This window comes from Pogoniulus pusillus, chromosome 13 (genome assembly GCF_015220805.1).
Source record: "Pogoniulus pusillus isolate bPogPus1 chromosome 13, bPogPus1.pri, whole genome shotgun sequence".
Taxonomy (NCBI): Eukaryota; Metazoa; Chordata; class Aves; order Piciformes; family Lybiidae; genus Pogoniulus; species Pogoniulus pusillus.
The window spans coordinates 7,703,772-7,717,136 of NC_087276.1; the positions used below are offsets into that span (position 1 = coordinate 7,703,772).

The following is a 13,365-nucleotide window of genomic DNA, read 5'->3' on the forward strand; positions in this document are numbered from 1 at the left end:
CTGTCAGACTTCTTTCAGCAGAAAAAGACAGGCTTTCAGAGGTAAGCTCATTTTCATAGCAGAAAAGCTGAAGAATCATTGGGATATTCCCAGAAACACACCTTCAGCTTTAAGGGATCTCAGGACTCTTCTCTGGTCTAACCCACACAGAGTCTGTTCTGTATTTTATTTACCAGCAAATAAACCAGTCAGTCCAACTGCAAGCTTCCAGCATTCTAGCATTATTTGGTCAAGTCTTAAACAAATCAAAGCAACCACAATATTTATTCAGAAGGCTAACAGTATAGTTTCACTTAAAAAAACAAACCCTAAGTTAGTACTCGAAAGCTATTATGTCTACATAGTGCAGCATTTAGAGTAGCATAATGAGTCATTACAGAAACTACAGCATCTCTTTGACATTCATGTACATGGCCAAGAAGAAAAATGAAAATGCCCCTTAGACCTGCTATGCACTCTAAATTCAGGAGGGGAAAAAAAAAACAGGCAACAATAAGCAGACAGAGGAAGTGAGATTTTAATCACCTTGGGAGCAATTACTAATGGATAAAATTCTGTTAGCAATGTTAGGCTGAAGATCACAAGTTTTTCCTTCCCCCCCCCCCCCCAAAACAAAAACTCTTGTAGTACTGCAGGTTAAATGACATCCTGACTAAAGCTGATTTTAGCTCGATAATAAGTGAAACAAATCTAACCTTGCATTTTTTAAACAATGCTGACATCTCAGCCTTGTTCCACAGGTCTGTCCTTGTCACATTATCGAAGGAGAAATACTAATCTGCTAAAGCAACTCGGTGGAAAATCCTCTCAATACCAGGGCTCACCCCAAACACACACACCCCTAACATTTGGCTTGCCTCTTTTTACCTGCCTTTCAGTGATGATTAATAAAAAAAACATCACAGTGAGTTGAAAAATGCCATGTTGTTCTTACAGGCTACACCACTAAATGTGGTTTACATACCCTGTATGTAAAAAAAAAGCCATTCCTTAATCTTATTTACGGATTATTAGCAGTCAAAAAACCCCAGAAAACTGATACAGATGACAATTTGTTCTGCTCCATGTAACTTGGGCTTTAAATTATTTAATCCCTTAAGAAGAATTCCTTAACCAGGAAATATGTAACTGTTACTTGGCTGAGAATTCCTTAACCAAAAAAATATATAATCATTACTTGACTGAGAATTCCTCAACCAGGAAATATGTAACTGTTACTTGGCTGAGAATTCCTTAACCAGGAAATATGTAATTATTAATTGACAGAGAATTCCTTGACCAAAAACTATGTAATCATTATTTGACTGAGAATTCCTTGATCAAAAACTATGTAATCATTATTTGACTGAGAATTCCTTAACCAAAAACTATGTAATCATTATTTGACTGAGAATTCCTTAACCAAAAACTATGTAATCATTATTTGACTGAGAATTCCTTGATCAAAAACTATGTAATCATTATTTGACTGAGAATTCCCTAACCAAAAACTATGTAATCATTACTTGACTGAGAATTCCTTAACCAAAAACTATGTAATTTTTACTTGGCTGAGAATTCCTTAACCAAAAAATATGTAACTGTTACTTGGCTGAGAATTCCTTAACCAGGAAATATGTAATTATTAATTGACAGAGAATTCCTTAACCAAAAACTATGTAATCATTATTTGACTAAGAATTCCCTAACCAAAAACTATGTAATCATTATTTGACTGAGAATTCCCTAACCAAAAACTATGTAATCATTATTTGACTAAGAATTCCTTAACCAAAAACTATGTAATCATTATTTGACTGAGAATTCCTTAACCAAAAACTATGTAATCATTATTTGACTGAGAATTCCTTAACCAAAAACTATGTAATCATTATTTGACTGAGAATTCCTTAACCAAAAACTTTGTAATTGTTACTTGGCTGAGAATTCCTTAACCAAAAACTATACAATCATTATTTGCTTTATCTTACTGCAGCTATAAAAGTGATGTTTTCCACTGCACGATTCCCCTACGGAGCCAGGCAGTAAAATGCAAGCTACCTTCTGCAGTATTTCACTGTGACATGAAAACATCTCAAAACTGAACTTGCTGCAGCCTCATCACTTGCAAGATAACTCGACTAAACCCCAGCCCTCCTTTAGCGTTAGCATTTTCATGCTTTTCATGCTGCAAAGGCTACAGAGCTCCGTGAAACACGAAACCGAAAGCAGACAGAACCCTCCTCATCCCCCAAGAGATGATCTGAACGCATGCAGCTACAAACGATGCTGCTCGTTCTGAGCAGCAAAATCACCGGGAAGCATGCAGACAAATCCATTCCAACAAGTGGCACGGTTACCTGGGTGGAGCTGGCAGCAACAGAGATGCAGTCAATGAAACCATGTCTCCGAGTGAAAAAGGCAACTATCTGCTGCCAGCGGGAAGGCTCACTCCGTAACTCATCTGTCGAGCCTTTCTTTGCCCACTGCTTGTGCTTTGGGCCTACGGCCCCGTGGCTGGAGCTAGTGTTGCCTCGACTGGCGCGGGAATAGAGGAGTGTGTTATTGCCGAAAATGTAATTCATCTCTGCAGCTCTGCAGGTGGTTGCCAGGCAGTCTTACTTCCCTACCAGCTGCTGAGTGGTGAATGAGCAGCAAGGGAAAAAAAAAAGGGGGGGAAAAAAATGCAGATAGAATTACAGCAGCATCATTTACAAAGCAGGAAAAACTGAGCTCTTGCTGGCTGATGCTGGGTGGTTTTGCCAAGCTTTTTCACCTCCTACATTCCTTCTCTACCTGCGATTATAATGATCAGCAAAATCTGCAGCAATTAAAAGAAAGGCAGCAAGCAAATGTTTTTTTCTTACTGTCTTCCTTTTTCAGGAGGGGAAGCTTGTTTTCTCTCCCTAGCTGCCAGGTATTTCAGAGCAACTGGGTAGCAGGCACAGTATAACGTTACAAATTTGCAGCTATGAGGATGGTGGTGGATGATAACAGCTATTGGGTGGAGAAAGCACGGATCAAAAATAACCAAGTTTCAATCACTGCCTATAGTAAGATCCAATAGCATCTTTTCGCTTCCTTGCTTGCATAAATTATAGCCCTGAACCGAACAACACAGTCAGCATGCAGCATAGCTGCACTTGCTCACTGATTTGTCTCTCTCAAGATGTCCTGCAGAGCAAAGAGACTTCAGCCTCACGTTTGGAAAACAATATTTAATACAGATTTGTTCATTGCTTCCTTCTTCTTTTTCCTCCCTTCCTTAGTGCACAGAGCTGCTGCAGAGGGAAGAAATCAGTGTCATAGAACGTGTTGCATATCCATCAACAGGGTTGTTATGCTGAGGGTTTTTTTAATCAGCAAGTAGAGATATTCATCTTAAACACTGAAAGTCCATGCTCTGTTGTTCTTATTCTATAGTTAATGTACCACAAAATCCTACTTTCAATATTCTGTGACTGCAGCAAACAGTAATATGAAAATTATACATATACGTGCTTGTGACTCAACACTATAGAATCACAGAGTCATAGAAGCAACCAGGTTGGAAAAGACCTGCTTACAAGGACTGGCTAAAAATTCACAATTCCTTATTATGCTCTAACAAATGTTCAGAACCATTTTGATTTCCAATTCAAACCACCAGAGAGCTACTGCTGTAGGTGTGCTTTTGCTACGCTCTCTTCACAACAAAAAGGAACCGACGCAGCAACTACCTGAACTATCACATGGAATTCAAGCTGCCTTACAGAACACAGCAATCACACTTTTATAGCCAACTGTTTTATTAAAAAATACCTCAGGATGATTTAGAAAATCAATTAAATGTCAAGGCTTTGAGTGTAAAATTGCCCTCAGACACACAACACAAACTTATCCAAGCTGTTAGTGGTATCTCCCTGCACAAAACACTTACAATGCCAGGGCAAACATTTCCAGCAAGTAATCACTCTCCACATGGTGAGCAAAGACAGAAAAGTTCCTTAGAACACTGCCACAACTTACAAAAAAGACAACTCTGCAAACCCACTGACTCACAATGTTAATTGTAGTGGGGATATCCAATTCCCCCATGTATTTTTTTTTGATGCAATATACTCTTCTTATAAAATGCTTACTGACAGCTGCCCTATTCCTTGTAACAAATTCTTCCTGACAGCTTGCTTACATTACAATCAGTAGTAAGTATGTTAATTTAAAGCTGTGGTAATAAGATCAATCCAGCATTTACATCTGGGCTCCAGTAAAGCTCGATAAAGTATCACACACAAATGTTCTGAGTACATCTTTCAGACTTGATGAATACTCAGAAAAAGCAATGGCTTATCAGAGTACCTCATAAGAAGCTCAGTCTGGCTTGTGCAGTGTCCTCAAAGTTATGTTCATAAGGTAGACAACGGAGGTCAAGAAATGCCTGAGACAGAAGATGCAATGATCCTTTTAAATGGGCAAGCTTTTTTATCATTTCTTGCCATGGGAATATTGCAGCCCTATCTAAGCACTACCTTCTTCCAGACTCAGAGAAAATACCTCCTCTAAAACCTCTAAACTTATCACTGGAGAAATTTCTTAATCCCTGGCTGTGATTAAAGATGTCTGGAACAAACCACAAATGACAGGCTTTGAATTCTGAATCCTTTCATTACAAAAAGAGTCAAAGCAAAAAGATTTTTCAAAGCCATATGAAGGAGTATGTCCATGTCAACACTGCTGGACATTCTTAAAGCACCTGAAAGCACAAGAATTTCAGTTTAATGCTTTAAGAATTTGTTGATACATATATACAAGATACATCACACCATAGGCTCAAACTGAGAGTCCCATGAGAAACTACTGTTTAAAATCCTGAAAGAAACAACCACAATACCTGGACAAGCAATGTACCAAGTATCAATTTTTCTTGCTGTTTATATCATGATGGTTTATTGTGTTCTAAAGCAGTTTCTCCCAAGGACAATTCCCACCCAGCCAACAATCAACTGTGACATCACTGACAAAGAGAAGTTAGAAATCAGCACTTCAGGAAAGGCTCATATGGACAAAAAAAGATTTCTGAAAATGAAGCTATGTTAATTTCATTTCAATGGGGACAGAAAGCCAGAAAAGTACTTCAGGAAGAGGTTATGCAATCATATTGGTGATACAAGACAGCAATCTGTGTCACCTACACTCCATATGGATGTTAATGATACTGAGCAAGATTTGCGGGTGCCTAAGATGACAGATTTGCAGTTATTTGTAGAAGGAGCCTGTGCCGTGGTGATGAGATAAAACCTGATTTTCACAAGTTAAAAAGCAACCTGAAGATAAAGGCATGGCATAACCCTAGAGACAGTAGAACATGAGGATAATGCAAAGCAGTCCAGACCAGAAGAATGGCCATTTGTACAGGTGGAAAAAAAATGAGGGGATTGAGTAAAAAAACAAGAGCTTGTTTTGGTCCAAGAACATTTCAATGGAGGGTCAAACACAGGCAGGCAGAAGTCAGAAACTGTGCTATTCGGACAGAAAAAGATACATCCAGAGGAAAGAGACAGTCTAAGAATCATCAACACAGAGGCAACAGCTGAAATTCCACCTGTAAATGACTGCCTCTGAAGCCAAGAGGCAAAATAAGGAGGCTTACCAGGGAATCTTGGGGAGTTCTAAAAGGCAGCTGAAAGCTTCTGTCAGACCTTTACATTGAACTGATGAGGGAGAAAAAACAAAACACACACACACACAGAAAACACCAAACCAAACCAACCCAACCACAAAATCAAACAAGCCCCTATTGACCATGAGGCAAGAGCTGAGATACCACAGATTAAAGAACTCCCAAACCTGGCTACACACAAACCAGCACATAATCAGGACTCCATGTCAGTACACAAACCTTTCTACAGCTTAATTTTTTTTTACTGTAAAGTACATCTGCATCTTCAGTAGATGCAGAGTAGTTTTATTTGTTGTGCACCCAATTAACAAGACACTGTAATCACAGTAGTTACTATAGCTAAAAATTAACATCAAGTAATTGGAATAAAATTCCTCTACGTTTATGCCTGAGCCAATTTTTCCTCTAAGCTTGCTGGAACAAGTTAAAAAACAATATAATGCCCTATTCTGATCTGCAAGATGGTGTTTTGCTGGACACAGCTTTACAAGCAACGTGCATACCTTGAAATGAAAACACACACAGCCACAAAACCTGTCACTACCTGCAAACAGCAGTTAGCGCTCAATTACTCCTTTTAAAGAGCAACAAGAAAACTCATGAAGCATTTAAGAATCTTCTTGTGTTAGGTTTATTATTATCCTGCTAAACAGAATGTTGGCTAAAATAAGCACAGACCCTAAAGGAATAATCTGAAATAAAGGAAATTCAAGAATCACCTAATAAAAATTGTTAGAGTGGTTCATTTTGATGAAATACAATCCTATTTATCCTATTTTTTTGATGAAATACAATCCCATTTTCAGTACAAATACCCAGAGATAAGCTACGCAACTTTAACTCTTCAGGCAGGTGAGCAAAACACACCACCAAAAAAACCAATCAGATAAATTCACATCCACTTTTCACACTTCTCAGAATTCTATGTTTAGTAAGTCTTCATTGACCTGACAAACTCAATTCTCACTAACAAACACAGGCAATATTCTAAACCAAGGCTCAGCAATACTTTACTCAGACTAGACACCGTGGAGCAAAAGAATGTGAACTCTTTCTGCTAAGATAAATGGGAAAGCCTAACAGCTTTCAGTTGAGAGACAGAGTCAAGAAGTGCAGCACTTGATCGAGTGTGATTTACATAATGAAAAGTAGGTATTTCACTGCCAAGTAAACATCCCAGCACAGTTATTTTCTAAGGCTAGATTTCAGTGTAAGTACTGAACATAGCAGATGATTATTACTTCTTGTTCATGTCAGACAACCTACCGATCTGCGCAGATGAAATTGCCTGGCCTTCCACACCCTGCTCATCAATCTCCTGCCGATCTTTTTGGCACCCCAGACTGATAAAAACATCCTGTGTTTAATGCAGGTTTCCTTAGGCTTTCTTCAGACATCAAAAGGAACCCAACAGCACTGAGAGCTCAGGCAAAATCTCAGGCAAAAAGAGTGTAACAAGTTATTAAGAAGACTTCATGTTGATTACTCTATCTCGGCTTGTTCTAATGTTTGGATTAATCTACAGTCCATCTGTTACAGTTTTCCTTCCTTGTCTGTGCTGACAAGAATTTGTAGAACAGATCCCTAGTAAGAAAGAGGCAGATTTGCTCAACTGCTTCTTACCATAAGACCCAAACAAACAGCTTGCACATGTTTGTATGCTCTTCAACTACAGGAATTTTGAAAGCAATGCCCTATCAAGAACATGTGCAACACATTTTAAAGACTGCAGAGCATCTCCTCTCAGAAGTGACCATGAAAGGACAATTCTAGTGTACAAAGTAGTATTTCTGAGGCTATGCTCCAGTTTTTCTTTATAATTGCCACTATATTATATGTGTTTCTAACTCCAGAAGTACTGTCTTCCTGCTAAAGATATCATAAAGGTCTAGAAAGGTCTCTATTTAAAAAAGGTAACAGTGTCCAGTTCTGGGCTCCTCAATTCAAGAGATGTTGAGGTACTGGAAGCTGTCCACAGGAGGGCGACAAAGCTGGTGAGGGGCCTGGAGCACAGCCCTGTGAGGAGAGGCTGAGGGAGCTGGGGGTGTGCAGCCTGCAGAAGAGGAGGCTCAGGGCAGAGCTCATTGCTGTCTACAACTGCCTGAAGGGAGGTTGTAGCCAGGTGGGGTTGGTCTCTTCTGCCAGGCAAGCAGCAATAGAACAAGGGGACACAGTCTCAAGTTGTTACGGGGGAGGTCTAGGCTGGATGTTAGGAGGAAGTTGTTGCCAGAGAGAGTGATTGGCATTGGAATGGGCTGCCCAGGGAGGTGGTGGAGTCACCGTCCCAGGAGGTGTTCAGGACTGGCTGAGGCACTTAGTGCCATGGTCTAGTTGACTGGATAGGGCTGGGTGCTAGGTTGGACTGGATGATCTTGGAGGTCTCTTCCAACCTGGTTGATTCTATGATTGCAGCTTTCTCACCATCATACCCAATCTTATAAATGACATGTCAACCAGTCTTTAATTTCTAAATGGAAAAAAAAATATCTTCATCTTGAGGATAAGCTTGCCTATCAGCTCAGTCAGGAGTAAGATTCAGGAAATAATAATGGAAGTAAGAAAATTCCCTAGAGCAAAAAAAACCTAAATTACTTTGCCTCTTTGGCTAATCTTGAACAAGCACAGATCAAATCATAAAGGCCATCCATTCTTTGAGAGCAGGGAAAAAAAACACTCCTGAAGAACACAGAAATCTATCTGAACAGAAGCTTCACACTCTAAAGGGCTTCTGGGAAAGCACCTGAAGGTATAGGATGGATTGGAGGGAAGACACACTGGGAGAAAAAGAGAAGGGAACCTATTAAGCTTGTCAGCACATGATTCAGATTCACAGGGAAAGGAGGTTGTCTTGCCATCAAGGCAGCATGTGTGCATGCACACATTTATGTAAGCACTCACACCCCACACATTAACAAGAAGGACTTCACTAAAAGAGCTTGCTTCTAGTTAGAAAACGGGCAGGAGAGACAAGCAGTATCTGCTGTAACACCCTCCTTGGCATAGCCAGAACCCAAGAGAGTGGCAGCAGCTGAAAGACCATTCCGAAGTCAGAGGCAGGCAGACTGTAGGTTGCTGTGTTTAGGGGTTAAGACAATTATCGCTTTCTATTTCTGAGCATAAACTCACATTTCTGAAATAACCATTCCCTCATAATTTTCATCCTGTTAATAACTCAGCTGTACTCACTGTAGCTTTATTCAGATCTCCTCACTCAGCTCTTTCCCCAACTGGAAAGGAGGAGTCAAACTGCTTCATCTTTCATTGCACGGTAGCTGCTCCTTGCCACCGTCCCTCTCATTTCTCATTTATTAACGGTTCTAGACTGAGAAGCCTTCTTCATAAAGGAACCCTGCAGATTTCCAGAATGATAAAATAATGCAGTTTGACTCACATGGCTTTTTCAGATATTCCTTGTATTCCATTTGCCATTTGACTGTAACCTGAGTACTGAGACGACCATTCCATTACAGAGCCACAGAACGACAGGGGCTGGAAGGGACCTCGAAAGATCTTCTAGTCCAACCCCCTCCTGCCACAGCAGGATCACCTATATCATATCACACAGGAATACATCCAGGCTGGCTTTGAATGTCTCCACAGAGAGACACTCCACAGCCCCTCTAGGCAGCCTGTTCCAGCATTCTGTCACTCTCACAGTGAAAAATTTCCTCCACATTCATCTGTTATAAACCTGTGTTCTCCTCTGAGATGATGCAATTATAACACAAATTCTCCCAAGATCCTTCTGGAAACCTCCATCCATCATGATTATGGATCTTTCTCATCTTTTCCTTGAAAAACTCAAACCTAAAATAAAAAATACTGAAACAAAAAAAAATGAAATAACATCAACCAAAACTAAATTCCCCCTTATATTTTTCTTATTCCATGAAAGCTTGAATTTCTCAGTAAGCTTTTTGAAGAGCTCTACCGTGTTCACCTAAACCTAGAAATCAGCATCAACATTTTCTTTAAGCAGGCAATTTAAGAGATTTGTGCAGCAGAATGTCTCTTCCCAGCACTTTCATTGCTTTCACATCCACTTTCTCCACATATTCGTTAAATCTGCTCTGTAGAATCGTTTTACCCTGATTTGACAGCATAGAAATGAGAGCAAGTCCTCATTTCTCCTGCCCCTTCTGGATGCTATTTTAAGAACAAGCAGCACCTTGCCACATTTTGCTCCTGTGATACCACAGGGAGTTTAAGTAGACTGCTGTACAGGATTGCAGCAGTTATAGTTAAGTAGTTTCATACTGCAGTTAATTTTAACCCAGTAAGGTAAAATGCTCTTAGGTTCAGGAAATGTTTTCCCAAAGACACATAAACATATTTAAAAAAGCAGGCTTGGGCACAAAACATTTATCTCACAGATTAAAACTACAGTGCCTGTGGCCAACTGGACTGCTGTACTAACACAACAAAGACTGTCATGCAAAAGGTTTGGGTACCACTGACGTGTACACTTAGTATGGAGTATCTGGCACAAACCCAGGGGCCACTATTTCTAAGATGAAAGCTAAGACCAAACAGCACCCCTCTTAAGCAGCAAGCACACTAGGTAAAATGAAATGCCCAGCTAACCTACTGCCTATATTGGTAGCTAACAGTGCAACCACAGAGTATTCCTTTGCTCCCCACTGCAGCATCCCAACCTCTAACAGTTTGGAGATGCATAGAGCCAAAGAAGGTAAGCTGGTTTATTGCCTTTATTCTAACAAAGAACTACTGCTAAGCCTGTGTAAGTTTAATTTCTCCCACATCTGACACTGCTAGGAAAAGTAGGTAAAGCAGAGGACCCCTGACATAGGACAAAGCTACTGGTTGAAAAGGTGATCAACAACACATCAGATTTGTTTCAGACTTAGCACCAGATGCTTCTCTTGGGCAAAACACGCCTTGTAGTTAAATATTTGGGGGTAAGATTCTCATCTATTTCCAGTGCAGAACAGTGTTCCACCTTAGTTTGAAATATTTCTCTATTGTAACAAGGAAAATAGTACTTCGTTTGCATTTAATGTCAAAACATTATGAAGTCATCCTTTTCTTCACTGAAATGTTTACACAGCGACCAAAGACTCCATCACTGCACTTGAAAATAGGAAGCAGCATTAATCCACCTATCTAAAACATCTCCTGAAAAGCAAAAAAACCCTTTGGCACTGGGAAGTCAGAGTTTTTACTGCATTATCTGAAGCTCAGGTACTCCAGCAGAACACAACAGCACTCAGCCAGAATGGCAGCTCTTTGCATGAGATCAAACAGGCAGCGGTTAATAAAAAAGCCAATCACTATACTGCCTGATAGGTTCAGAACTGCCTTTTCCCAGCATGACTCATAGAATCATAGAATCCACCAGGTTGGAAGAGACTTCCAAGATTGTCCAGTCCAACCTAGCACCCAGCCCTAACCAAACAACCAGACCACAGCACTAAGTGCCTCATCCAGTCTTTTCTTCAACACTTCCAGGGACAGTGACTCCACCACCTCCCTGGGCAGCCCATTCCAATGCCAATCACTCTCTCTGCCAACAACTTCCTCCTAACATCCAGCCTAGACCTCTCCTGGCACAACCTGAGACTGTGTCCCCTTGTTCTGTTGCTGTCTGCCTGGCAGAAGAGACCAACCCCACCTGGCTACAGCCTCCCTTCAGGTAGTTGTAGACAGCATTCTGTATTCAGTATAAAGGAAAGGGATCATGAGGGTCAAGTTCTCTTCTTCTCCACTTTCTTCTGACTTGTACAGAGATGATCATTTCTGTGAACACAAGGACAGCCAAGCAGCCAGCTCTGTTGCAGGAAATACATACAACATCCATTAACTATGTAACCATAACTTAAGGATTAATACACTTCCTCTTCCTCCCAACCCATTCATTTCTCTCAATTCTTGGATTATTCTGCTCCTTCACTGATCACACAATCACAGAGCTGTCAGAGTTGGAAGGGACCTCAAAGACCATCCAGTTCTAACCACCTTGCCATGTTCAGGGACACCTCACACTAGACTGGATTGCTCAGTGCTCCATCCAGCTTGGCTTCAAAAACTGCACAACATTGTCTTAAAGATGCCAAATACACAAGCAGAACACCTTCAGTTCCTTATGGCTATGCTGTTCAGTCAGCAATTACAATTTTGCTGTTATAGCACACAAATAAACAATTGTATTTACTCAACTAGCAAAGCTGGTAGAATATTCAACTGTCAATGCCTGTTATGCAGGTAAAGAATAAATCAAGTACAAGCATATTTGTCACACTCATTGAAGAACAGCATTATGGTGAAAAGCCCTGGAGACAGATCATAGAATCAAGCAAGTTGGAAAAGACTGCCAAGCTCATCCAGTCCAAACTAGCACCTGGCCCTATCCAGTCAACCAGACCATGGCACCAAGTGCCTCATCCAGTCCTTTCTTGAACACCTCCAGGGACAGTGACTCCACCACCTCCCTGGGCAGCCCATTCCAATGCCAATCACTCTCTCTGCCAACAACTTCCTCCTAACATCCAGCCTGTACTTCCCCCAGCACAACTTGAGACTGTGTCCCCTTGTTCTATTGCTGGTTGCCTGGCAGAAGAGACCAACCCTCACCTGACTACAACCTCCAAATGAGCAAAAAGGATTTGGTTACAGGGGAAGAAAATAACTAAAACAACACACAAAAGAAAAAAGATATTTTCAGTAAGTCTAACTACCTGCCACTGCAGGCAGCCACACCACAGTATCATTAATAAACTTAAACACTTGAAAAACTCTAAGAATAGCCTTCTATAAAAGTTGAATGGGAAATGTGGATGTAAAGGAATTGCAGTGAATACTGGAATATTAAGAATTTATGACAGAGCAGGATGAAGATTAACAGTTATCACAATGGTCATGGTGTATCTTTCCAGTACAAGATCTATTTAGTAGATCATAGAATCATTGGTGCAGACACTGGGAATCCTGCAGAAGTTCTTCAGTACCCCACAGGCTGTTGAGCTGAAGGAAATTGCCCAGTGAACAAGCACAACAAGCAAAAAGCCCTGCATTGCCACAAAGTGTTGGACAATTTGCAAAGCATGACATAATTCAAGCAAAACTCTTGAATTATTAAAACAAACTCATTGAGATGAATAATTTAACCTGCTCTGGCCAATCCAGGGCATTTTCCTGTGGCTACCAAGATGACTCTGCTTGCAGTGAGAACTGGTGTTAATCATGACCTGAGACCAAAGCAGTTTAACAGAAAACAACCAGAAACCAAATAAACCCAGAGATTATTCTCCTCCTCAAAGGGATTCAAATTATACAGTACCTGACTCGGGGAAATGAGCTGAACCATGAAAGGCAGAACCTGGACTTCACCAGCTCACTCCCTGCCCCAAATGCTGATTTAAATAATGATAAATCCGCACATCTACGCACACTGTTAGCATTTTGGGCACAGCAAGCTGTAATTATGCAGCACCACCTGTGTATGGACCAGGCCACAGTGGCTGGGCAAGCAGCAATCAGCCAGAGCCCAGAGACAGAGTGCTGACCCCTCCTCTCACCAGCATCCTCTCCATCCCTTCAGCCTGGCCCCACTAACATCCTCTCCTGCAAACCACCCCTATGGGAACACTGTGTCTTGTGGCCACTGCTCACACCTGTAGCTCTGCCACATGGAAGGACAGGCTGAGAGCAGAGCTTTCACACTGTTTTCTCCAGCAGAAACACGAGGGAAGGCTGTGGTTGGTATATGT

The 13,365-nt window shown here is 40.9% G+C and overlaps 1 protein-coding gene across 34 annotated transcripts in view; it reads right to left on the bottom strand.

Moving 5' to 3' along the window:
• The window catches only part of DLG1 (discs large MAGUK scaffold protein 1), a 196,023-nt gene that overhangs the window by 109,228 nt on the left and 73,430 nt on the right, over positions 1-13,365 (bottom strand). For 2 of the 34 annotated variants that reach the window (XM_064152879.1, XM_064152878.1), the window contains exon 1: positions 2,340-2,877. The exons of 29 other annotated variants lie outside the window; for them this stretch is intronic. In XM_064152879.1, coding sequence (XP_064008949.1) covers positions 2,340-2,564 — 225 coding nt within the window. In that variant the 5' untranslated portion in view covers positions 2,565-2,877. Of the gene's footprint in view, positions 1-2,339; positions 2,880-13,365 lie in introns of those variants that run through there. 3 more of the 34 variants (XM_064152874.1, XM_064152875.1, XM_064152876.1) reach the window with 3 other exon arrangements.